At 37.9% G+C, this 26,976-nt stretch overlaps 1 protein-coding gene across 1 annotated transcript; it reads left to right on the forward strand.

Moving 5' to 3' along the window:
- Positions 1-10,225: 10,225 nt before the first annotated feature.
- LOC142529110 (homeobox-leucine zipper protein GLABRA 2-like) lies at positions 10,226-12,904 on the forward strand. The gene is made up of 3 exons (XM_075634502.1): positions 10,226-10,494; positions 10,627-10,865; positions 12,312-12,904. Exons 1-3 carry the CDS (start codon positions 10,426-10,428, stop codon positions 12,421-12,423), a joined length of 420 nt encoding a protein of 139 aa, XP_075490617.1. The 5' UTR covers positions 10,226-10,425; the 3' UTR covers positions 12,424-12,904.
- The last annotated feature ends 14,072 nt before the right edge of the window (positions 12,905-26,976 follow it).

The following is a 26,976-nucleotide window of genomic DNA, read 5'->3' on the forward strand; positions in this document are numbered from 1 at the left end:
TCAATAGTTAAATTGTTCATGTCATCTGGTAAACTACTGAAAATTACGTGCATATGTCAAACTTGTTGGCTGATATAAAAACATAAGAAATGGCCCCCAACTACAAGGGGAATCATCTTCACAAGAAATGAATCAGTGATTATGACCTTTATCACGTATCCGACTATGGGTGAAATTAAAAGTCAAAGATAGTATAAATTTTATCAAAGAATCTGTGACTTATTAGTATATATACTGGTGTGGCTCTACATGTATTTCATGGTTTTGAGGCTAAATTAGTGGAAGAAGAATGCTTGCTCGTTCTTTAGAATTGTTATTTTTGTTGGATGTCGGTTTTCTACACGCCCAAACGCAGCGGAAGTTTAAAAATGTTTATTTATTTTGACAATCAAAATATATTTTGCTTTGGGCGCTGGTATGATTTTAACAAAAACATTCATAGGGTGTAAAGAATGTTATACCTTTGGTGAATAAATCACGTGACTCCAACTACATCGGTATTAGCGAACGTAGCTCTTGTTGTAAATCCCTACGAACTTTCTTCGATCTCCTAATCCGGTCCACGACTGAAATAGTTGTTCCTCTTCTAAATTGCACTAGAAATTTAGAAGAACTTTTGCATAGAGATTACAAATTTGAGAGAGACTCAAATCTCTTCTCTTGAAAATTGGCCAAAATATTTTGGAGGAATTTTGGATGCAATTCTCGTGAGTCACACTTTAGAATAGGTGGAGGCTATGTCTTTTAGGTCAAACTCCTTTTTAAAAAGAAATTTTCATGACCTAATTATCATAATTAACATTAATGGGCTTGATTAATTAATTGGGCTAGTCCAACTAGTTTAATTAATAAATCAAAGTCCATTAAGAACTTTAATTATTTAGTATGTTGGACTTGTACCCCTACAAGCCCATTAAACATACTTCCAACTATATGTAATTTAATTTTTAATAAACTCAACTTTTGAGCTTAATAAATTAAATACATTACAAATTCAACATTTGAATTTAATATTTAAATTATAAATTCAACTCCTTGAATTTTATCACCTCCAAAATTTAATGTTTAATAAACACAACTTTTGAGTTTAATAAATTAAATTATCAAATTTTATAAATTCAACTCCTTGAATTTATTCTCTCCAAATTTCATAAATTCAACTTCTTGAATTTACTATCTCATAAATTCAACTCCTTGAATTTATTTTCTCAAAATTTTATTATCATAAATTCAACTCCTTGAATTTACTATATCATAATATAAATTCAACTCCTTGAATTTATTCTCTCAACGGGAACAAACGATCCAGTGCTTGTGTGACCCTCAATGGTTCAGGGATACAGCTAGCTGTGGGTTCACAATTCTTTGTGATTCAGAATAATATTTATTCTTATTCGGGCTTACCCCAGTTAGCCCCATTCTTTTCATCAACACCTTGATTAAGAATGCCAGAACTCATTTCTGATTGCACCCATCGGATCATGGTAAGAGCGTCTAGTAGCATCGCCCCATGATCCCCCTAGGTATCACTGATAGTGCCTGCAAGAACCAGTCGATTATGATTAACGTACAGTACGGTCCCTTCATCTCATATATCCCGATCGAATCTGCAACCATTGGTTCATCGAGGGTTGCATAATAATTCGATAACTATGTGATAACTATAATAGTGGCATCGCGTATACTATTTGGAGAACTCCTTCTCCAACGTACATCTCGTACTCTGGCCAGAGATTCCATGCACTATTATTTCATTAGGTCACATAGGATATCCACACCCGTAGGTGAGCGGTGAATCCCCGACTACAATGCACTGGCTCCTATATGTGTCGTAACTCTACCCAACCTCGCCACCTGATGACTCTCCTGCAGCCGGTAAACGAGTCAAAGCACAGCCCTAGCATATAGAGCCTCAGTGTTGTCCTGGGTCGTAAGGACTAATGGTGTACAATCATAACCACGGACTTATCCTCTCGATGAATGATAACCACTTGGAAAGTCCGAGGAGGGTTGTTCGGTATAATCATCATATGACTACCCATCTGCATGTTTGGACATCTCTATGCCCTTACCAAGAAACGCAGTACACAACATCACAGATGCTAGTCTCGAGCTCAAGCGGCCTTTATCCCTGTTTTAGGCGGTTGAATCGACTAGGAACGAATTTAGAATATACAGTGTTTACAAATGAGTTTCAACATCGAATTACGATTCATTTGTATTAAAGCATAATCAAGGACTTTATCTATGCTGTTTGCATGGGTATACAGATAAAGTATAACGAAACCATTAAAAGTTAAATTATATTAAAATAAAGATTGTTTATTTCACTTGAGTCAATAAATTCCCTAGCCAACCGTTGGCTTGCAGGGCATCTACTCTAACAATCTCCTACTTGCCCTAGAGCCAACTACCCTTAATCCCATTGCTTTGCGATGCTTTTCAAACAATGGTCCTGGCAAGGGCTTTGTAAGTGGATCAACAACATTATCTGCAGAGGAGACTCTTTCAACTGATATGTCTCCTCTTCCCACTATCTCCCGTATGATGTGAAACTTCCTCAGTACATGTTTGGATCGCTGATGAGACCTTGGTTCCTTTGCTTGCGCAACGGCACCAGTGTTGTCCCAGTACAACGAGACTGGATCAACTCCATTAGGAATAACGCCCAACTCTTGGACAAAATTCCTCATCCAAACTATCTCTTTGGTTGCATCAGATGCAACAATGTATTTAGCTTCAGTAGTGGAATCCGCAACGGTGTCTTTCTTGGAACCTTTCCAAGAGACAGCTGCACCATTAAGCATGAATACAAAGCCAGAGGTCGATTTCGAATCATCTACGTAACATTGGAAGCTAGAATCAGTGTAGCCTTCCAATTTCAATTCTCCACTCCCATAGACCATGAACAAGTTCTTAGTGCTTCTCAAGTACTTAAGAATATCTTTCACGGCCTTCCAATCCATTGGACCAGGGTTCGCCTGATATCTGCTTGTAACATTTAGAGCGTAAGCAACATCAAGACGTGTCGATATCGTACCATACATGATACTACCAATAGCTGACGCTTATGGAATACATGTCATCATCTCTATCTCTTCATCAGTTTTGGGACACAAAACTTTAGATAGAGTAACACCATGACATATTGGTAAGTATCCTCTCTTGGACTCTTCCATAGGAATCGTTTCAAAATGGTATCGATATAAGTGACTTGGGTGAGTCCCAGCATCCTCTTTGATCTATCTCTATAGATTTGTATTCTCAATACATATGATGCTTCACCCATGTCTTTCATGGAGAATTTACCTTGCTAACCATACTTTAGTTGATTGCAGTAATCCTACATCATTCCCAATGAGCAGGATATCATCAACATAAAGTACAAGGAATGTCACTGCACTCCCACTAACTTTCTTGTACACACACGGTTCCTCAGGATTCTTAGCAAAACCAAACTCTTTGATAGTGCTATCAAATCTGAGGTTCCAACTCCTTGACGCCTGCTTGAGATCATATATTGATCTCTGAAGTTTGCATACCTTATGCTCACTTCCTACTGATTTGAATCCCTCAGGTTTAGACATATAAATCTCTTCTTTGATGTCTCCATTGAGGAATGCAGTCTATACATCCATTTGCCATATCTCACAGTCATACCATGATGTTATGGTTAGTAGTATTCTAATGGACTTAAACATAGCAGCTGGTGAAAAAGTTTCCTCATAGTCAACTAATTGCCTTTGAGTATAATCTTTTGCAACCAGCCTTGCTTTGAAGGTCACTACCTTCCCATTCGTCCCAAAGCTTTCTTTTGTAGATCCATTTGCACCATATGGGAACGATTCCCTCAGGTTGATCCACCAATGTCCAGACTTGGTTTGAATACATAGAGTCCATTTCTGACTGCATGGCTTCAAGCCATTTGGTTGAATCAGTATCAGATATTGCTTCTTTGAAAATCATTGAATCACATCCAACACAATGCTCATAATGGCTTTGTTCATGAAGAAGCGTATATCTTGCAGGTGGTCTAATAACCCTATCAGGCCTTCTAGGATCTTGTACTTCAACTACTGGTTGTTGGGGATTAGGTTCAACTACTATAGTTGAGGGAGTATCTTGAATTTCTTCAAGTTCTGTCATCTTGCATTTTCTATCTAATAGAAATTCCTTTTCAAAAAGGTGTCATTTCTTGAAACAAATACTTTTGCTTCATTGGGATGATAGAAATGATATCCAACATAATTCTTTGGATATCCTACAAAGTAGCACAAAGTGGATCTATTATCCAATTTGTCTTCCACTGTCTGCTTCACGTAAGCATGACATCCCCATATTCTCTCGTAAGAATATTTGAAAGTTTTTTCCATCCATATCTCATATGGTGTTTTAATCCACTGCTTTAGTATGGACATTATTCAACAATGTTGCCGCAGTTTCAAGCGCAAAGCCCCAAAACGAAGTAGGCAATTCAGTGAATCCCATCATAGATCGAACCATGTCCAACAAGGTTCGCTCACGACGTTCAGAAATATCATTTAATTGTGGTGTTGCTGGTGGAGTCCACTGTGAGAGAATCTCATTCTCTTTTAGATAACCCAAAATTCAGCACTCAAGTATTCTCCATCTCGATCAGATCGAATTGCCTTAATACTTTTTTCAAGCTGATTTTCTACTTCAGATCTGAATTCTTTGAATTTTTCAAATGCTTCAGATTTGTATTTCATCAAATAAACGTACCCATACCTCGAATGGTTATCAGTAAAGGTAATGAAGTAGGATTGCCCATATTCTGTGCTAACACTTAGCGGGCCACAAATGTCTGTGTGGATCAAATCCAGTAGACCATGCGCACGTTCCATGTTTCCATCGAATGGAGTCTTGGTCATTTTTTCTTTTAGACAGAACTCACAAGTAAGTAGAGAATTTATGTTTGACAAGTCAAACATGTCTTCTCCCACTATTTTGTGCATCCTTCTTTGGGAAATATGACCTATTCTAGCGTGCCATATTTGTGTGGGATTTGGATCATCTAACTTTCTTTGTTTGTTATTGAAATCATGTTTACTTGGACATTCACTTATCATTTCCAGAACATTTCTGGCGCATATAATTTCTTATGTCCGGACTTCTTGCAGTGAAATAAATATGTTCTAACTTATCGGGCTTTGTAGGCCTTTTAAGTGTCTTTCAGAGTTTGCTTCTTATTGGAATTGTTTTTCTTGTGAGGGACAGAACGTTTCTTTTCCTTACCTTGTGGGCCATTTTCGTCTGACGAGAGGGCCATAAGAAAAATAATAATTCCCTGTTTTATGGTGATCTCATAAGTTATAAGCGTATTGACTAGCTCTTCAAGGCTATCATCTATCTTATTCAAATTGAAGTTCACCATAACCCCGTCAAATGAGGATGAGAAAGACAACAAATTGATGTTATCTAGTAACTCATTAGGAATCACATATTCCAGGCTCATCACATTCTTAATAAGCCCAGTCATACGTACACCATGCTCATGGGCCAAAGCCCTGTCTTGCATGCGTGTAGTCATGAGCTCCTTGAAAGTGGTGTGCATAGTTTCATGCACCATGCAACTCTTGCACGTGCATTCGAATGTCAGCAGCATTCAAAATTTCCTCAAACTGTCCCTACAATTCATTTGACGTAAAAGCGAGCACATCACACTTTAGCTTGCATACTATGGTCCTACTATCTTGTATGCTTTGTCAGTTCAACATGACTGACATTAATGTGTATGCTATTTTCTCTGAATTCAGAACAATTTTCCCAACCAGTCTTGAAAATTAGATTCGATTAGCTTGTTAATAACAAAATAGGATTATGTGACGAAATCGAAAAATATACTGATGTGGAAACAGAATAATTGTTGCTGATTATTTTAAAATAATTTTAAGATATAAAATATGATTTTATTTTATAAATCTCCCTTCCACTATTTTGACATTTCCACCACCCTCTGATGAAAAAGGAAAATCGTATTTTCTTAGTGGGCACGTAGAATCCAATTAGCCAATTATAATCCCGAATAATATCAGCCAATTATAATTTCTAAAAGGTAGAATCCAATTGCATCCATATACAACCTCCGCGTGTTTTGCCTCACGTTTAATAAGGACCCAATAATATGACGCCGTTTATTTTCGCGTGTCAAACCGACCCATCAATATTGAATTGTAGTAGACGGTCGCCATGAGTTCCCCCAATAATATGAGCCGAAATCATGGGAGTTCCACTCAATTCACATCATATGTCCGATGGAAGTCACAGCTTTCCGGCGTCCAGGCCTCCCCAATAATATGAGCCAGACACTGTCCGCGGGTAGCGATCAACATGCAACCACGGTTGATGGAAGGCAAGGAAAAATTAAACTCTTTTAATTTTTACTTTTACGGTTTGATATGAATTTTGAATCATATTCAAAATGAGGGATTTTAATTTTAAAATTGTCTCATCATTTTAATTTAAAAATCGCGTGCCACGAGTTTGTATGTTTGCCGGATTCATGCAACTATATTATATAATAATATACATACATGCATACTACTATATATCACATATATCATAATATGACATTCAACAATAAATAAGGATGATCGATCGCCAACACTATTAGATCCATGTGAGCCAAACATGGATTCCAGGTCCAAAACTTAGGTGAATGCAGGGATGCAAATGCAACTATTACAAGAGCTTCCAATATTTTACATGTCTTCATCTCGTTCATCGGGCCCACCATCTTCCAGTCTTGATCTCCCACTATTTCTAATAATTACATTTAAATAGCCATGGCACATAAGGATACATCTCATGGGGTGGGAACGGGCCATAAACCAGGCCCACTTTAATAATATCAAATATTAAAAACGAATAAAACAGTAAAATATCCTAACATACACCTAACACATTGGTCAAGGCTCTCGATCATCCTTCATGCATTTAATATCAAATATTAACATCAATTTAATTAATTTAATTAATTGATAAATCATATATCTAATAATTTTATCACTAACCACCACAATTATTAAAGAATTTAATAAATTAAATAAACTCTTTTATTTAATTTCCAATTAAATCAATAATAATTGATTTCTTGTAAAAACTCATTTTACTATATATAATTAAAATCATATTTTAATTATTTATTTTACAAGAAAAGTATTAATTTTTCAAAAATTAATTTTCAAAAATAAAAATTGAACCAATTTTCAAAAATATCAATTTTACCCAAAAATTTGAAAAATTAGAAAATTGCACCCTGGGCCCAAACAATTCAAGCCCATCAATTTGCACGCTTCCCGAGACGATCCCGGGCAGCCGCCCTCGCTGCCCACAACGGCCCTGTGCGCGCAGAACGCGCACAGGCGCGCCGACGCCGCGCGCAGGCGTCCGCTGTGCGCGCAGGCGTCCGGCGCCTGCGCTAGCGCGGGGCGCGCAGGCGTCCGACGCCTGCGCGCACGCTGCGCGCTGCCGTGCGCGGCCCTGCGCGCACGGACTTCCCGGAACAGTTCCGGGCAGATTTAATTTTTATTATTATTATTTTTTTTTTTCCGAAAATCTGAAAAAAAAATAAATTTTCGTGGTGCTAAATTTTCTGAAAAATTTTCTTGTGTGGTTAGAAATAAATTATTCAATATCAAAATCATACGATTTAGAAAAACCTTGGCTCTGATACCACTGTTGGATCTCGGTTTTCTACACGCCCAAACGCAACGGAAGTTTAAAAATTTTTATTTATTTCGACAATCAAAATATATTTTGCTTTGGGCGCTGGTATGATTTTAACAAAAACATTCATAGGGTGTAAAGAATGTTATACCTTTGGTGAATAAATCACGTGACTCCAACTACATCGGTATTAGCGAACGTAGCTCTTGTTGTAAATCCCTACGAACTTTCTTCGATCTCCTAATCCGGTCCACGACTGAAATATTTGTTCCTCTTCTAAATTGCACTAGAAATTTAGAAGAACTTTTGCGTAGAGATTAAAATTTTGAGACAGACTCAAATCTCTTCTCTTGAAAATTGGCCAAAATATTTTGGAGGAATTTTGGATGCAATTCTCGTGAGTCACACTTTAGAATAGGTGGAGGCTATGTCTTTTAGGTCAAACTCCTTTTTAAAAAGAAATTTTCATGACCTAATTATCATAATTAACATTAATGGGCTTGATTAATTAATTGAGCTAGTCCAACTAGTTTAATTAATAAATCAAAGTTCATTAAGAACTTTAATTATTTAGTATGTTGGACTTGTACTCCTACAAGCCCATTAAACATACTTCCAACTATATTTAATTTAATTTTTAATAAACTCAACTTTTGAGCTTAATAAATTAAATACATTACAAATTCAACATTTGAATTTAATATTTAAATTATAAATTCAACTCCTTGAATTTTATCACCTCCAAAATTTAATGTTTAATAAACCCAACTTTTGAGTTTAATAAATTAAATTATCAAATTTTATAAATTCAACTCCTTGAATTTATTCTCTCCAAATTTCATAAATTCAACTTCTTGAATTTACTATCTCATAAATTCAACTCATTGAATTATTTTCTCAAAATTTTATTATCATAAATTCAACTCCTTGAATTTACTATATCATAATATAAATTCAACTCCCTGAATTTATTCTCTCAACGGGAACAAACGATCCAGTTCTTGTGTGACCCTCAATGGTTCAGGGATACAACTAGCCGTGGGTTCACAATTCTTTGTGATTCTGAATAATATTTATTCTTATTCGGGCTTACCCCAGTTAGCCCCATTCCTTTCATCAACACCTTGATTAAGAATGTCAGAACCCATTTCTGATTGCACTCATCGGATCATGGTAAGAGCGTCTAGTAGCATCGCCCCATGATCCCCTAGGTATCACTGATAGTGCCTGCAAGAACCAGTCGATTATGATTAACGTACAGTACGGTCCCTTCATCTCATATATCCCGATCGAATCTGCAACCATTGGTTCATCGAGGGTTGCATAATAATTCGATAACTATGTGATAACTATAATAGTGGCATCGCGTGTACTATTTGGAGAACTCCTTCTCCAACGTACATCTCGTACTCTGGCCAGAGATTCCATGCACTATTATTTCATTAGGTCACATAGGATATCCACACTCGTAGGTGAGCGGTGAATCCCCGACTACAATGCACTGGCTCCTATATGTGTCGCAACTGTACCCAACCTCGCCACCTGATGACTCTCCTGGAGCCGGTAAACGAGTCAAAGCACAGCCCTAGCATATAGAGCCTCAGTGTTGTCCCGGGTCGTAAGGACTAATGGTGTACAATCATAACCACGGACTTATCCTCTCGATGAATGATAACCACTTGGAAAGTCCGATGGAGGGTTGTTTGGTATAATCATCATATGACTACCCATCTGCATGTTTGGACATCTCTATGCCCTTACCAAGAAATGCAGTACACAACATCACAGATGCTAGTCTCGAGCTCAAGCGGCCTTTATCCCTGTTTTAGGCGGCTGAATCGACTAGGAACGAATTTAGAATATGCAGTGTTTACAAATGAGTTTCAACATCGAATTACGATTCATTTGTATTAAAGCATAATCAAGGACTTTATCTATGCTGTTTGCATGGGTATACAGATAAAGTATAACGAAACCATTAAAAGTTAAATTATATTAAAATAAAGATTGTTTATTTCACTTGAGTCAATAAATTCCCTAGCCAACCGTTGGCTTGCAAGGCATCTACTCTAACAATTTTTTCTTATATTTTTGGGTTAATATTTACATTATTATTAATCAAAGTATGAGGGCTACAAATATAAATTTAATTTGATGTCATATTGACGGACCAAATCAGTTACTATATAAATGTGAAGTTTAATTGATAGTATATTATATATACATTTCAGTATATAATTTTTTTTTAAATATTAATATTGTTAGATCAAACACTTATTATTAATTCAAAAATTACAACTCATTAACACACGTATAATTTTATTTCTTTATAATGTGTATGTATCCATACTATGTGACGGGTGAACATGCGAAGGTGCACCACTCGGAGGTGCAGACACAGCCGTCTACGAGCACACAGAAGAATAGTTCGACGGCGACGATGGACACTCCAACAAATTTTATCCATTTACGCAAAAATTTTGGGTAACTTTCAGAAGTTTGACAACAAGAGCAGTCGGGATTTTCCGCAAGGAAAAATCAGCATCTTCCTTTTGTTCCATACTCTTAATGAAAAGACCCCACACCCTGTTGTCATTTTCTTTATCAACATGACTGCTCCAACTAACAGTCTAATAATACTGCTACCTTAAAAACAATACTAAGTAACAACCCCCGTTCTAACACCAAATGCCTTAAAAAAAAGAAAACATATCGACGTAAACCTTGTAATCAAACATGTCGAATTCTCCCAAATCTCATAATGCCAGAGATTTCCTTTCCACTCCACACCTCTCCCTTTCTCTTGTATGTGTACTCTCTATTTTTCTTGAGTTTTCATACATTTTTATTCCACTGTATATATATTTCTTGTTTTTTTGCATGAAGCTGGTTTACTTTTATGACCCTTTTTCTTGTTTTGTCTGGTTTGCGAAAAAGGCTGGGATTTTCAGGGATGCTGCAGCGGCTGAGGAGGTGGGGGATAGGGAGGAAAGAAGCGGCGGAGGGAGGAAGGAGGAGACGTTGGAGATAAGCAGCGAAAATTCCGGCCCCGGGAACGATGATTTTGAAATGGCGGGAGGGGAGCAACAGCAGCATATTGAAGAAGATGAAAGCAAGGAGAAGAAGAGGAAGAAATATCACAGGCACGCTCCCAGCCAAATCAGAGAATTGGAAGCGTAATTTTTTTTTTAAAAAAAATATTATTTATTTTCATTATTTTCTTTTTCCCTGCTAAACAAAATTGTAAAAACGAAGCTACATTTAATAAATTATTATTCTTTTTTTCAAAAACTGGGGAAAAAATGAGTTGTTTACAAAGTTTGAGGTACAAGAATGAATTACCTTCTGAAATTAACCAATTTTAAGGATAAGAAAATATCAAATTTGAGGTTTTTGTTAAATTTGTAGCCATAAATCTAGGGCTACCGACAAAATTGTATACTCTTTCTCCCCCCAGCGAAATAAAGGAATTTTCATTTAATGAACATTTCTCCTTAGAACAAAATTAAGTTTAGCTTTTGATTCAAAAAAAGAAGTGTACATAGTACCTAAAAATGTTTCTACGTATGTAACTATTTATATTGCATTATATTACGTATACAGGTAAGTATGTATATTATATTGTCTGTATTAGCACATTTTTCTTGTGTATTGTATTATAGTATTTGAGCTCCATTTGTAACACATCGCCGACTCGACTCCAGACTAAAATTCAATACAGATGGCAAAAACTTGTGTGAGACGGTCTCATGGGTCATATTTTGTGAGATAGATCTCTTATTTGGGTCATCCATGAAAAAATATTACTTTTTTTGCTAAGATCATTATTTTTTATTGTGATATCGGTAGAGTTGACCGTCTCACATATAAATATTCGTGAGACCCTCTCACAAGAGACCTACTCTTAATAGATTTGATTCGGTAGATCTCTCGGATAATTATATTCATAATATTTTTGATATGTTTTTTTTTATTTTTAACTGAACATTTATGAAGAAGATTGAGTTAAAATAAATCAAATCAATAGATTTGAATTTTAACGTTTTTCTTATAACAAAACCGATACAATCAAATTATTTTCATACAAGTCTTCCTCCATATCAAATATAGATAAACAAGTTGATAAATTAGTGATGTTTGAAATTCATGTTAATAAATATAAGAATTATGTAAATTTTTTAGAAATGGCATGTTATAGGTAATAAATGTAGAATGCAATTATAATTTTCTTTTTCTCTTATTTAATATTATGTTAAAAAATATAACTTACTAAACATGTCAAGTTTCAGTCTGGTTCTATAAGATTCATTACCCGATCCATACGCAAAATCAATACCCATTTCCCGAAGAATAGGTCTATTGTGAGACGATCTCACGAATCTTTATCTATGAGACGGGTCAACTGTACCGATATTCACAATAAAAAGTAATCTCTTAGCATAAAAAGTAATACTTTTTCATGGATGACCCAAATAAGAGATCCATCTCACAAACTACGACCCATGAGACCGTCTCACACAAGTTTTTGCCTTTCCTGAACTACATGAAACTAACATCTCTCTTTTACGATATTTTCCAAAGTTATTTTGACAAAAAAATTAGTTGCATGTAATAATCTGTAGTTTGTTTAAAGAATCGCCTCATCCAGATGAGAAGCAGAGGCTCCATCTAAGCAAGCATTTGGGCCTTCATCCTAGGCAAGTCAAGTTCTGGTTTCAAAACCGTAGAACCTAAATCAAGGTAATTCGTTATATCTTCTCTACTCACAATTATTCGGAAGTGTATCATGTAATTGGTTGCCTTGTTCAAGTTATGGTAAACTACTCTAATTCTAAGAAATGATTGAGTAGCTTAGGAATTGAACCAGCTCAAGAGATTTCGAGTCGATCATACGTAAAATGAGCTTGCTTCGGATAAAAGATTTTGTGCTCTAGCTTAAACATTGAAAAAAATGAGTGATGTTCAGTCTGATTCGGTTTGGTTCGAGTGATTTGCTAGATCTTAGAGATAGAGTCGAAATATGACCAAATTGCTGGCTTGTTTATCCTATTCATTGCACATGGTTTGTTATAATTCTTGCAGGCCCATACAGGAACGCCACGAGAATTCTTTACTTGAAACAGAAATCGAAAAGCTTCGACAAGATACCAAGACATTAAGAGAAGCCGTTAAAAAGTCATGTTGTCCTAACTGTGGATTCTCTAGCTCCAACAAGGATGCTGTTAGGTGAGATTTATTTAATGAGGTGGGCTTCACATTAAATAAAATAATATTAAATCCTAATATTAAATCCTATATCCCACATCGAATGTTTACAAAAGTTGTAGGAGGGAATTAGTTATAAATAGAGCTCAATTCCTTCAGTTATTGTATCTCAAAATCATAAACTTTTCAGCTTTGATAAAAAGAGAGTGCATAGAAAAAAAGAGTATTTTTTCTTGAGTGCGGGAATTCTCTTGTGTGAGTTAGAGAAATTATTTTCTCGGTATACTCGGGTTTGGAAGTGAGAAATATTGAGTGTATTGATGTATACACTTGTTGTAATATTTTTTCAGTTATAAAAGTTGTAGTGCTTGTGGACGTAGCCTATATTGGGTGAACCACGTAAATCTTTGTGTTCTTGTTAGTTATTTTATTCCGCAATTATTTGGGTATTATATTATCATCGTGGTCGGCATCACTTCGGTATAATTTCTCAACAACTAGTATCAGAGCCTTGTTATGAAAATTCTTAAAAATTATGAGTATATTCTGTGGTTGCAGCTTTGTCTGATCTTCCACATCAGAAAAGATTTTTTAGATTTTTTGCTAAAGCTAGAGAAGTGATGGCTGGAGATGATGGATAGGGACCAGGAATCAACAAGTTCGACGGAACAGATTTTTCGTTCTGGCGGTTACAGATAAAAGATTATCTGTACAGTAAGAAGCTGCATCAACCTCTATTAGGAAAGAAACCGGAAAAGACGGAGGATAATGATTGGGAGCTCCTTGACCGACAGGTGTTAGGTATGATACGACTGACCCTAACGAAGAATGTGGCACATAACGTGGCGGAGGCAAAAACCACAAAAGAGATGATGTTCATTTTATCAGACATGTACGAGAAGCCATCAGCAAACAACAAAATACATCTCATGAAAAAATTATTCAACTTGAAAATGGGTGAAGGTGCTTCGGTGGCTAAACACATCAATGAGTTCAACACGATTGTTTCTCAGCTAACATCGGTTGAAATTAATTTTGATGCTGAGATTCGTGCACTTATTCTTTTGGCGTTTTTACCAAATGTTTGGGAACCAATGCGGGCAACGGTTAGCAACTCTGTTGGAAAAAGAAAACTAAAATTCAATGATGTCAGAGATCAAATTCTTGCCGAAGAAGTTCGCAAGATGGATTCTGGTGAATGAACATGTCACGCCCCGGGACGGGGGTTGGTTGACACCGGCGTTGTTCTCAAATTTACATTCGACAACAACAAGCCTCAGAGTACAGAATTCATAAGCCAGTCTTTTATTCATAATACGAAATAAATCAATTGTCTGTTACAACTCGGATACTGATGTTTTACAGCGGAAATGTAAAACCAGACACAACATTGCCTTAACAGATACAGCGGAATTAACATAACATAACATAAACTGAAAACAATAATCTTCTTCACCAGCCCCAGAACTGGATCTGCTCTTTCTCCTCTAATATTTCTTCCTCATTCTTATCTGAGATGGGTTTAGTGGGTGAGTGATATGATTGTCACTCAGTAAGCAGGGGCGGGAATAACTCCCAGTTTTCGAAACCATTTTCAACAAAAACAATAATACCATAATATACAGAAACTCATCTTTTCAGAACAGAAATCAGAATTCAGATATCACAGGTTTCAGAACAGAAATCAGAATTAGTAAGCACTGAGCACGTTAGTGAATTTCATGGCTAAACTGATATCAGTCCCCTATATGTTCTCTCCTCTAAGGGGTGAGGCCAGAATCAGAATCAGAATCAGAATTCAGAAATGTTCAGAATATATATTCCTACCATTAGTTCACTAGGGAGTTTCAGTGCTTCAAAATCATATATCAGAAATCAAACATATAGAAACTGAACTTAGAAACAGAAGTATCAAATGGTTTTCAAGATATTTATACATAAGCCCACTTACAGTAATTTGCTTAAAGAATTTCGGTTGAAGTCTGGAAATCTGCTTGTCTTGCTACTGGATTTTACAGCTTCGAAAATGTACTCTCTTAGCTCTAATTTCAAGTGATAACTCCAGATTTTTGGTAAACCAATTCAGAGGTTTGAGGGTGATATTTATAGGTGAAATTCTGACTGTTAGCCTCCCAATTAAGGCCATAATCTGACATTAACAATCTTTATTTCGTGTTAAATGCTTCAGTTACAAGCTATGGTCTGAATTAGTAACTGTCTGCTGGGATTTCGTGCTGCTGATGCTGGATTTTATCTGTTGTCTGCTGCTGGATTTCAATCTGCTGGAAAAATACCAGCTTCTGAAATATTAGCTTCTGCTGGAATTTTTAGCTTCTGCTGAAATTTGCTAGCTGCTGCTACTGCTACTGCTGGAATTTCAGGTTCTCACATCCCTCCCTCCTTATGAGAAGTTTCGTCCTCGAAACTTGGCTATGCATGATATCTTCAAAAAGATAAGGGTATTCTTCTCGCATCTTTTCTTCCAACTCCCAAGTAGCTTCTCTTTCGGTGTGATTGGGCCATTGTACTTTTACATATGAAATAGTTCGTCTCCTCAGTACTTGGTCTTTGTCATCCACAATTCGAATCGGAATTTCTTCATATTTCAGCTCTTCGTTTAAATTTCCCTCAACCAACAGTGGTCCAGCTTCAAGAATATGACTAGGGTCAGAAATATATCTTCTCAGCTGCGAAACGTGGAATACATTGTGAATTCTTGACATGTCGGGTGGAAGTGCTAATCTATAAGCAAGTGTTCCCACTTTCTCGAGGATTTCAAATGATCCGACGTATCTGGGATTCAGTTTCCCAGCCTTATTGAATCGGATAACACCCTTCATGGGTGACACTTTCACATATGCCTTCTCTCCAACTTCGAATTCCACGGGTCTTCTTTTAAGGTCAGCCCAGCTTTTCTGTCGATCTTGTGCAGCTTTTAATCTCTCCTTGATCACGGCAACTTTATCCACTGTTTCTTGGATCATTTCGGGTCCAACAATGGCTTTTTCCCCTACCTCATTCCAATACAGTGGTGATCGACACTTTCGTCCATACAGAACTTCGTATGGTGCCATTCCAATGCTGCTGTGGTAACTATTATTGTACGCGTACTCGATTAAGGGCAGATGTTCGCTCCAATTACCACTGAAGTCTAGAGCACATGCTCTCAGCATATCTTCTAGAGTTTGAATTGTCCTCTCTGTTTGTCCATCGGTCTGAGGATGATAGGCCGTGCTCAGAGTAATTTTGGTCCCCATAGCTTGTTGAAAGCTCTTCCAAAAACGGGATGTAAACCTCGGATCTCTGTCTGACAGTATGCTAGCTGGAACTCCATGCAATCGTACGATCTCATTCATGTACAATGTGGCTAGCTTGTCCAAATTATAATTCATGCGAACAGATAAGAAATGTGTAGATTTTGTGAGTCTATCTACGATTACCCAGATGCCGTCATGACTTTGTCTAGACTTTGGTAACCCGACAACAAAGTCCATGGAGATATGTTCCCATTTCTATTCTGGAATTTCTAGAGGTTGCAGAAGTCCTCCAGGTCTTTGGTGTTCTGCCTTGACTTGCTGGCACACGTGACACTTGGAAACAAATATTGCCACGTCTTTCTTCATTCCACTCCACCAAAAATTTTTCTTCAAATCTCTGTACATCTTGGTACTGCCAGGATGGACTGAAAATTTCGACTTATGTGCCTCAGACATTACTTCTTGTCGAATGTTATCGATGTCTGGTACGCACAATCGTCCTTTCATCCACAAGATTCCTTTGTTACCCGTCTCGAAATCTGGTGGTTTCCCTTCTTTAACTTGCTCTTTTAGTTTCACCAAAGCGGAATCTCTATCTTGACTCATCTTGATTGTCTCTCGAAGACATGGTTGTGCTGAAAGTGATGTCAGGATCACCTTACTCATATTCTTTCGACTTAAAGCATCTGCTACTTTGTTGGCTTTGCCTGGATGGTAGCTTATTGTCAATTCGTAATCCTTCATGAGTTTGATCCATCGTCTTTGTCTCATATTTAGTTCTTTTTGTGTGAAAAAATATTTGAAACTTTGGTAATCGGTGAAAATCTCACACTTGGCTCCATAAAGATAATGTCTCCAAATCTTTAGTGCGAATACCACTGCAGCTAGTTCGAGATCATGCGTTGGGTAATTTTTTTCATATGGCTTCAACTGCCTTGATGCGTATGCAATCACCCTTCCCTCTTGCATGAGTACACATCCTAAACCTTCTTTAGATGCTTCACTGTAGATTTTGTGAAGTCTTTGTCTTCCATCGGTAATACTAACACTGGCGTGGGGGTAAGTTTCTTTTTCAAAGTCTCGAAGCTTTGCTCACATTTGTCATTCCATTGAAACTTAGAGTTCTTCTGTGTGAGCTTTGTGAGGGGTATGGCTATTGAAGAGAATCCTTCAACAAATTTTCGATAATAGCCTGCTAATCCCAAGAAACTTCTAATTTCTGTCACAGTCTTTGGTCTAGGCCAATCTGAGATTGCTTCGACTTTCTTAGGGTCCACCAATACTCCTGCTGCTGATATTATGTGTCCCAAGAATGCGACGCTCTCTAGCCAGAATTCGCATTTCTTGAATTTGGCGTACAGTTCCTTTTCTCTCAGTGTCTGGAGGGTGAGACGAAGATGTTCTTTGTGGTCTTCTTCACTTGATGAATACACCAAAATATCGTCGATGAATACCACAACAAACTTGTCAAGAAATGGCTTGAACACCTTGTTCATGAGATCCATGAATACTGCTGGAGCGTTGGTTAATCCGAATGGCATTACCATGAACTCATAGTGTCCATATCTTGTTCTGAAGGCTGTCTTCGGAATATCATTTGTCTTGACCTTCAATTGGTGGTAGCATGACCTTAAGTCGAGCTTGGAAAAGACTGAAGCTCCTTTGAGTTGGTCAAACAGGTCATCTATCCTTGGAAGCGGATACTTGTTTTTTATTGTAATCTTATTTAGCTCTCTGTAATCAATACACATCCTCATGCTTCCGTCCTTCTTCTTTACAAATAGGACAGGAGTTCCCCACGGAGATGCGCTTGGTCGGATTTGCTTCTTATCCAACAATTCTTGAAGTTGCTCTTTGAGTTCTTTCAACTCTGCCGGAGCCATTCGGTATAGTGCTTTTGAGATTGGTGTAGCATTGGGCACTAAGTTAATCTCAAATTCCACTTCGCGATCGGGAAGTTCGCCAGGGAGTTCTTCAGGAAAGACATCCGGAAACTCTTGTACCACTGGAATCTCTTCTAGTGTCAGTGTGGTTCCTTCTTTCTTTACCTCGCTTAACATAGCCAGGTAAACTTCTTCTCCACTTTTCATGGCTTTCCAAGTTTGAGAAGCAGAAAGAAGAATCTTTCGTTCTTTTGTCTTGCCATGAAATAAAAGTTTCTCTTGGTGTGGAGCTTGGATGGTTACCGTCTTTCCATGGCAGTCCACTAAAGCATGATTCTTGGCTAACCAATCCATCCCAAGAATTACGTCGAATTCCACCATGTTTAGTTGGATTAGGTTTGTCTTGAAATTCTGATCTTCTATGAGAACACCAATATTCCGATATAAAGTGCGAGTTTCTAAAATTCGATTAGCAGGAGTTGCTACTCTATATGGTTCTTCTAAGTTATCAGGCTTAGCTCCTAACTTCTTGGCAAATCTCTTAGACATGAATAAATGCGTAGCACCACAATCAAATAACACATAAGCAGTTATATTATTGATTAGAATGGTAACAGCTACGACATCATTTGAGTTGTCGGCCTCCTCTTGAGTGATAGCATAAACTCGAGCATTTGGCTTGTTCTCCTTAGGCTTGTTTGGAGTTGTTCCTCCTGCTGGTCCATTCCTTGGGTCTGGAAGAGGACATTGAGCAATGCGATGGTCCATCTTTCCCCAACGGAAACAAGCTCCAGAATTCCTACGACATTCACCAGTGTGTGTGAATCCGCAAGTTTGGCACTTGACTCCTTCTTTGTTTGATTGAGAAGAAGTGGTTCCTTTGGATGGAGCACTGGTAAATTGGTTGCTTGAAAACCTAGGCCTCTTGAATTACTGGCCCGATTTGTACTGGCTTGGCTGAGGACGTTTTAGTTTGTTCTCGCCTTCACGCCTCTTGATGTCATTCTCAGCCCTGATGGCGGCTCCCATCAATTCATCAAAACTATTGGGCTCGATAACAGCAAGGGCAGATTGAATACGGCTGTTCAATCCCTTCTTGAAGCGATGCATCTTCAAGGCTTCGTCTCCCATGATGGTTGGGGAGTAAGTTCCCAATGAGTGGAACTTGGATGAATACTCCACCACTGTCATGTTTGGTTCTTGAACCAAACTTTCAAATTCTGACAGCTTCTGCACTCGAACCGCTGTTGGAAAGTACTGCCTCAGGAATGCCTCTCGGAACCTTTGCCAAGTGATAGGTCACACCTCTAACATAGCTGGTGAGACTCCTTCCCACCATTTGGCAGCTTTATCCACAAGAAAAGGTGTAATCACATCTACTCTGATCTCTTGTGGAACCTCAAGTAATCGAAGATGATTTTCCACCTCTTTCATCCAATTCTGTCCGACCTCTGGATCGGAGCTTCCATCGAAGTTAGGGACTCTTGCTCTTCGGAGAGCCTCATAGTGCTGCTTAGTCCCATTCTGAGCAGGAGGTGGTGGCGGTGGCTGGTTAGCATTAGGATTCATTAACCCTTGTAGCGTGGTTGCCACAATCGTGGCTATAGCCATCAAGTCCACCTGACTGAGGCCAACTGCTGGTGGTGGTTGCGGTGGTTGTTGCTGTGCATCCTCATTATTGTTACGGTTGCCGTAGCGAGGATTGCGATTGTTTCTAACTGGTCGTCCGTCCATTTCCTATAATTAAGAAAGTTCTAAGGTTGATGGCAGAATAGAGACTAAACAAATGAAGCACGATGATAGAGTAATTGCTCAAAGTTTAAATATGAAACCAATGGATTGAAATAAATTTTATTGATTCCTCAAGAAAGTGCAATTACAACCAAACATCGAAAATGAGAACATAAGTGCAAATGGCACACGTGGTATTACAAAGAAAACCACTACTGATGTTCTAATCTATCACTTCTCCTAATCCCAAATCCATAGGATCCTCTTCGATTTCTTCTTCTTCTTCGGGATCCTCCTCGGGTTCATCTAGGTTGGCTATTACTGCTTGTAGGTGTTCAATATGACCATGCAGAACTGCTTCTGGTCACTAAGAACTTCAACAGTACTCTGCAACTCATGAATATGTGCATCAGTCTGTTCAATATACTGATTATGCTGGTGCACGAGTTGGTGATTTTGATCCTTGAGTATTTGGATCTTCTCAACTAGTGTATCACGTAACTCGATGAATTCTGTCACAGTCTCTTGGGAGGTTTCAAACTCTTCTTGAGCCTTCCTACTCCTCTCTTCTGCCTCATGCAGATAGTGAGCATAACGTTGAACATCCCACCTCAAATGTTCTGTTCGACGCTCTAACTCATCTTTGTCCAACTCTAGGCAGTAGTTATTCTCTTTGAGTTTTTCTAGCTTCTTCTCTAAGCTCTTAATGTAGCTACTTTGGTCCGCCATATCCTACATCCAAAACATTAGAGCGAAGGTTCAGAAACGATATCAAGAATACAAGTCGAACTATAGACAATAATTACTGGAATGAATAGAATCAGTATGCCTATAATATTTTGTAGAAGAAAATGGCTCAAAAATTTTTCGATCTCAGAATGACGTGAAAAATTTACTAAAATTCCTTCACATCAAGTGTAACGTCCCGAAAATCTGAAGGTCCATGTGAACCACATGCATGCAAGTTATTAAATTGTTTTAAAGCATTAAATGCTTGTTCATTTTATTAAATTGTTTTTAATTATTTTTATGCATTTTATGCATAATTCATACATGATACGATTTAATTCATGAAATTTTTAAAGTTCACGCATTAGGGTTTTTAGATGCATTTCACGCTCGAACGAGGATCGGAGACCGGAGAATTTTCAGAAAAATTATTTTATTATACGATTTATTTTTATAAATTAACTTAAAGCATTTTTAAGTGTATTTTTTGAAAATGGGAATTTTTACCCGCGGGATTTTAATTTTTAACGGTACGCAAATTTTATCGAGTCGGGGGACTTTTTAATGGTTCGGCTAATATTTTCAAAATATTTTCATCACGAAATATTTTTCGGGAGTGCGTTTGGTTTTTTATGGGCTTACTTTTAATCTTATAGGACTTAATTATTTTTCTAAACTTTTAATTACATAATTAGGGCCCATTATCCATTAGTTTACTATATAATTAACCACCTAAACACACTTTAACCTAAACCTAATGTTTCCACCAGCCGACACCATCGTTTTCAGAACCCCTCCCCTCGGCTTCACCCCTAGCAGCTGAAAAGAGTGGATTTCTTCACCATTCTTGCAAAGAAAAGTTTCCCCGGTGTCCCCTTGGTCTCGTTTCGTTCATCAACTACCTAAGGCACGCATTGTATCACTTATTTACGCATCACACATGTTTTATATGCTGGTGGTTGTATTTATGCATGAAAAGTTTTGATCTATCCTAGTACATGAAGAACCTTTCGATTTTCCATGAAATTATTGCATTATTGTGATGGTTGTTCACGTTTCATATATTTCTGTGCAAGGGGCTGTGGGTTGCTGATGCTAGAGGGTTGAACCATGTCTCGGTTTAAGGAACTTGATGCTAGAGTCGAGTATGAGAGCAGGTAGCCGTCGGGTTCTAGGTGATTTCGTTTCGGCCGAGCTTCGGGCATGCCAGCGATCGTGTGGGTGGCTATGGGTTGTATGGAGCCGTGGTTGTGACTCTTGTGGCTCTAGAGGGATCTGAGGGTGGTCTACTTGAGCTTGGTTAATGGTTGGTTCCATCGGGTTGCTAGGATCGAAACTTGGGAGCCAAGGGAATAGGGTCTTCGGTTCCCATGGTGTAAGCGATCATTTCTACGCTGGGTTGCTCGGCAGCTTTATGTTTCGGCTAAGCTTGGTTTAGGAGGTCTCTTAGAGCCTTAAGAATGAGATTAAAATGCTGGACAGGTGGGGAGATTGGAGGGGACCGAAAGGTTATGGGATTGGGGGCCGTGTTGCAAAGTGAATATAGGATAGGGGGCCGAGAGTTTTGGCTCTTGTGGGATTTTCAGCCGAAGATTTTTGGGGGAGTATTATAGTATTAGGGACTTTTTAGTGTTTTTAAGATATGGGAAGAATTTGGGAAAAATTTGATTAAGTTTCGAGGCGATTCGGGTTAAAACCGGGACCCCGATCCAAGTTTTAAAATGAATCGGTTAGGTGTATTATGGGCTTGAGTTTACGTCTAGGAATGCTTTTAAAAATGTTTTGGGACATTTTAAGGAGTTTGATAAGCTTCGGGTAAATTTTAGAGGTCCAGGGGTTAAACGATAATTTTTGGGTTTCCAGGGGCAAAATGGTCATTTTGCACCCAGGGTGAGATTTTGGTCCTGACAGCGCCCTGAGTACAAATTTATGATATTTTAAATGTTTATGCATCATGTTTAAAAGTTTTACGCAATTATGATAAATACGGTGCATGCTTGGTTTAAAAGAAAAATTACGTATATGCATGTTTTTATTAAGTGATGAATATGATGACACGTTTTGAAGGAAGTGATTTAGTTGTGACTAACACGATGACACGATGATATGATTGGAGATATCGTGAGGGAAAAGGCCCCAGAGGGAGCCCGTTTACGGGAGAAGGCCCCAGAGGGAGCCCGACGATCGTATTTCCATTGACATGATATGATGACATGATAGGCTCGGGCTCATGTGACGGATGAGAGTGTCGCTGATGTCCCCCGCCACCGGGTACCGCGGTTACACGTAGATGGATCCATCGACTGACATGATGACATGATGATACGAAAGTCACAGCTAATGAACGGAATTCAAATTAAGATTTTAACACGTATATGCTGATACGATGATACATGCTATTACCATGTTTTGACAGGTCACAGTTACGCATACGATATGATAACATGATGAGACATGTTTTGACACGTTACGATTTTACACGACACGCTTATGTTCATGTTTTTAAGCTCATGAAATGTATTTTGATTATGTTATTTTTCAGTGCTGTGTGCTACGTATATGTACTTGTTATTACTGGTACAGGTGTGTTGAGTCTTTAGACTCACTAGGCGTGTGTGATGCAGGTGAGCATTTTGATCAGGGGACCGGAGGTGCCGAAGACTGAGTTGGCAGGCGGGATGCGCGGTGACACGACCCGAGGACCATTATTTTTCCGCATATTGATTCACGTCTTTTGAGAGGATTTGCACATTTTTATATGTTGATGATATTACGATTTTTACACGTTTACGCTTTCGTTGATTTTGGATGACGTTAGTTATTTTTAAATGCGTTATTCTTGTTGGCAAATATTTAAGATCATTTTTAAATGTTATATTTTTCTGTACAGTGCATGCATGCGAAATGTTTAATGGTTATTTTCAAAATGAGAGCTTTAGTAAAAAAAAAAAAAAAATATTTCCGCACTTTTAAAACGGTAGACGTTTCATCAAGAACATGAATGGTACCAAGTTTGGTGCAAAAATACTAAGCCGTTTGAAAATGAAAATTCCTCAGAGTTTCAAAATTTTGGAAATTTTTACGGAACTGATGATATCACTATCTTAAAGAAGGATTTTGGGGTTTGTCGGCGTTGCTAGAACAATTGAACGGTTCTAGGTTAGGTTCTCCTCGTCGAGAGCTTTCCAACGCCTACTCTTAATAGTAAAAATTTCTTCTGGATCAAAAGTTATGGCCGTTTGAAGTTTGCGCGAAAAACACCTCAACTTCCATGCCATTAACAAAGTCTACTGCATTCGTTTGCTGGAGTGCACTGTCTACTGAAATTCTGCAGCTACTGCAATCAATCTGCTGCTTTTCCAGCACTGTCAGAACCAGTCTGCTGCATTCTGAGTCTATTGACTCAGTCTTCTTCATTCAGACCTACTGATTTCGTCTACTGGTTCTGGTTTCGGGCTACTGGTTTTGGGTCTACTGATTTCCATCTACTGGTTCTGGTTTCCATCTACTGGTTCTGGTTTCAGATCTACTGGTTTACTGATTTGTTTCCCTACTGATTTTTCTACTGTACGTATTCAGTCTATCATTTCAGTGGTCTATTTCAGTAGCTTATTTTCAGTAGTCTATTACAGTAGCTTATTATCAGTAACTTTCAGAAGTCTATAAGAACTTATTATTTCTAGTCCCTCCTTCCCAGATTATGAAACCCGGTTTCGCTCTGATACCACTTCTATGTCACGCCCCGGGACGGGGGTTGGTTGACACCGGCGTTGTTCTCAAATTTACATTCGACAACAACAAGCCTCAGAGTACATAATTCAGAAGCCAGTCTTTTATTCATAATACGAAATAAATCAATTGTCTGTTACAACTCGGATACTGATGTTTTACAGCGAAAATGTAAAACCAGACACAACATTGCCTTAACAGATACAGCGGAATTAACATAACATAACATAAACTGAAAACAATAATCTTCTTCACCAGCCCCAGAACTGGATCTGCTCTTTCTCCTCTAATATTTCTTCCTCGTTCTTATCTGAGATGGATTTAGTGGGTGAGTGATATGGTTGTCACTCAGTAAGCAGGGGCGGGAATAACTCCCAGTTTTCGAAACCATTTTCAACAAAAACAGTAATACCATAATATACAGAAACTCATCTTTTCAGAACAGAAATCAGAATTCAGATATCACAGGTTTCAGAACAGAAATCAGAATTAGTAAGCACTGAGCACGTTAGTGAATTTCATGGCTAAACTGATATCAGTCCCCTATATGTTCTCTCCTCTAAGGGGTGAGGCCAGAATCAGAATTCAGAAATGTTCAGAATATATATTCCTACCATTAGTTCACTAGGGAGTTTCAGTGCTTCAAAATCATATATCAGAAATCAAACATATAGAAACTGAACTTAGAAACAGAAGTATCAAACGGTTTTCAAGATATTTATACATAAGCCCACTTACAGTAATTTGCTTAAAGAATTTCGGTTGAAGTCTGGAAATCTGCTTGCCTTGCTACTGGATTTTACAGCTTCGAAAATGTACTCTCTTAACTCTAATTTCAATTGATAACTCCAGATTTTTGGTAAATCAATTCAGAGGTTTGAGGGTGATATTTATAGGTGAAATTCTGACTGTTAGCCTCCCAATTAAGGCCATAATCTGATATTAACAATCTTTATTTCGTGTTAAATGCTTCAGTTACAAGCTATGGTCTGAATTAGTAACTGTCTGCTGGGATTTCGTGCTGCTGCTGCTGGATTTTATCTGTTGTCTGCTGCTGGATTACAATCTGCTGGAAAAATACCAGCTTCTGAAATATTAGCTTCTGCTGAAATTTTTAGCTTCTGCTGAAATTTGCTAGCTACTGCTACTGCTGGAATTTCAGGTTCTCACAGAACATCATCAAGTTCTGCTCTAAATCTTGAGAATAGAGGAAGGGGCAGGAGTGGCGAAAAGAGTTTTAACCAATGGCATGGTAGATCCAAGTCAAGAAATGGAAAAGACAATAACACATTTGAAAAGAATGTGAAGTGCTGGAGCTGTGGTGAGACTGGTCACTTGAAAAAGAATTGCAAATCAACAAAGAACGACGCTAATGTTGTTACTGAGGAGGTACATGATGCTCTATTACTATCCATGGAAAGCCCGGTTGATTCTTGGGTTATGGACTCGGGAGCTTCGTTTCATACCACTGGTGATCGTGATGTATTTGATAATTACATTGCGGGAGATTACGGAAAAGTTTTCCTGGCTGATGGAAAACCTTTGAAAATAATTGGTATTGGTGATATCCGGATGAAGATGACAAATGGATCTGTCTGGAAAATTAACAAAGTAAGGCATGTACCAAAGTTGACACACAATTTGATTTCAGTGGGATAGCTTGACGACGAAGGTCAAAAGGCGACCTTTGGTGATGGTTCTTGGAAAATGAAAAAGGGAGCCATGATTGTTGCTCGAGGAAAGAAAACTGGAACACTTTATATGACTTCCAGTTTAGGAAATAAATTAGCATATGTGGATACTGGAGCTTATTCAAGTCTATGGCATAGTAGGCTTGGAGATACGAGTGAGAAGGGAATGAAAATGCTTGTTTCAAACGGAAAGCTACCGGAATTAAAGATCGTTAAAAACAAGCTGTGTGATGCTGTATTTTTTGTAAAGCAGAAAAATGTGATCTTTTCAAAAGAGGTTAGAGGACCGAAATCGGCGTATTTGGAGTTGGTACATATTGATATATGTGGACCATCTCTTGTGACATTCCTTGGAGATCACTCAAGATATTATGGCACTACTGTTGACGATTCGAGCAGGAAATTTTGGGTTTATTTTGTGAAAAATAAATCGGATGTTTATGAGACCTTTAAACATTGGGAGTTAGCCATGAAAGATGTGATGGATTCACTGTCATCCAATCACATGTGGGAGTTGTCAGAACTTCCTGAAGGTAAAAAGGTTTTACATAACAAGTGGGAGTACCGGTTAGAACATGACGGTAGCAAGCGGTACAAAGAAATACTTGTTGTAAAAGATGAAAAGGAAGTCATTGGTTACACTGATATTTTCTCTCTGGTGGTAAAGTTAACTACTATCAGGACTGTACTTGGATTGATGGTAAAAGAAGATTTACATCTGGAACAGTTAGATGTAAAGATGATGTTTCTTCATGGTAAGCTAGATGAAGAAATGAATCAATCACAGGGATTTGAAGTACGAGGGAAAGAGAAAATGGTGTGCAAACTTCAGAAAAGCTTGTATGGTCTCAAACAAGCTCGAAGACAGTGGTACAAGAAGTTTGATGGTGTAATGAATAATGAAGGTTTTCTGAGGTATCAGGCTGATCACTGTTGTTATATGAAGCTTGATGGTTATTATATCATACTACTGATATATGTAGATGATATGTTGATAGCAGGAGCTTGTCTGGAGGAGATTGATAAACTTGAGAAAGAGTTATCAAAGAAATTTGCTTTGAA

Source organism: Primulina tabacum, chromosome 16 (genome assembly GCF_025594145.1).
Source record: "Primulina tabacum isolate GXHZ01 chromosome 16, ASM2559414v2, whole genome shotgun sequence".
Taxonomy (NCBI): Eukaryota; Viridiplantae; Streptophyta; class Magnoliopsida; order Lamiales; family Gesneriaceae; genus Primulina; species Primulina tabacum.

Excerpts from the sequence above, each read along its gene's own strand:
- LOC142529110 (XM_075634502.1), top strand. The coding sequence starts at position 10,426 with ATGTCGAATTCTCCCAAATCTCATAATGCCAGAGATTTCCTTTCCACT. Across the intron at positions 10,495-10,626 it reads CACACCTCTCCCTTTCTCTT|GCTGGGATTTTCAGGGATGC; the intron begins GTATGTGTACTC and ends TTTGCGAAAAAG. Across the intron at positions 10,866-12,311 it reads CAAATCAGAGAATTGGAAGC|TTTGTTTAAAGAATCGCCTC; the intron begins GTAATTTTTTTT and ends AATAATCTGTAG.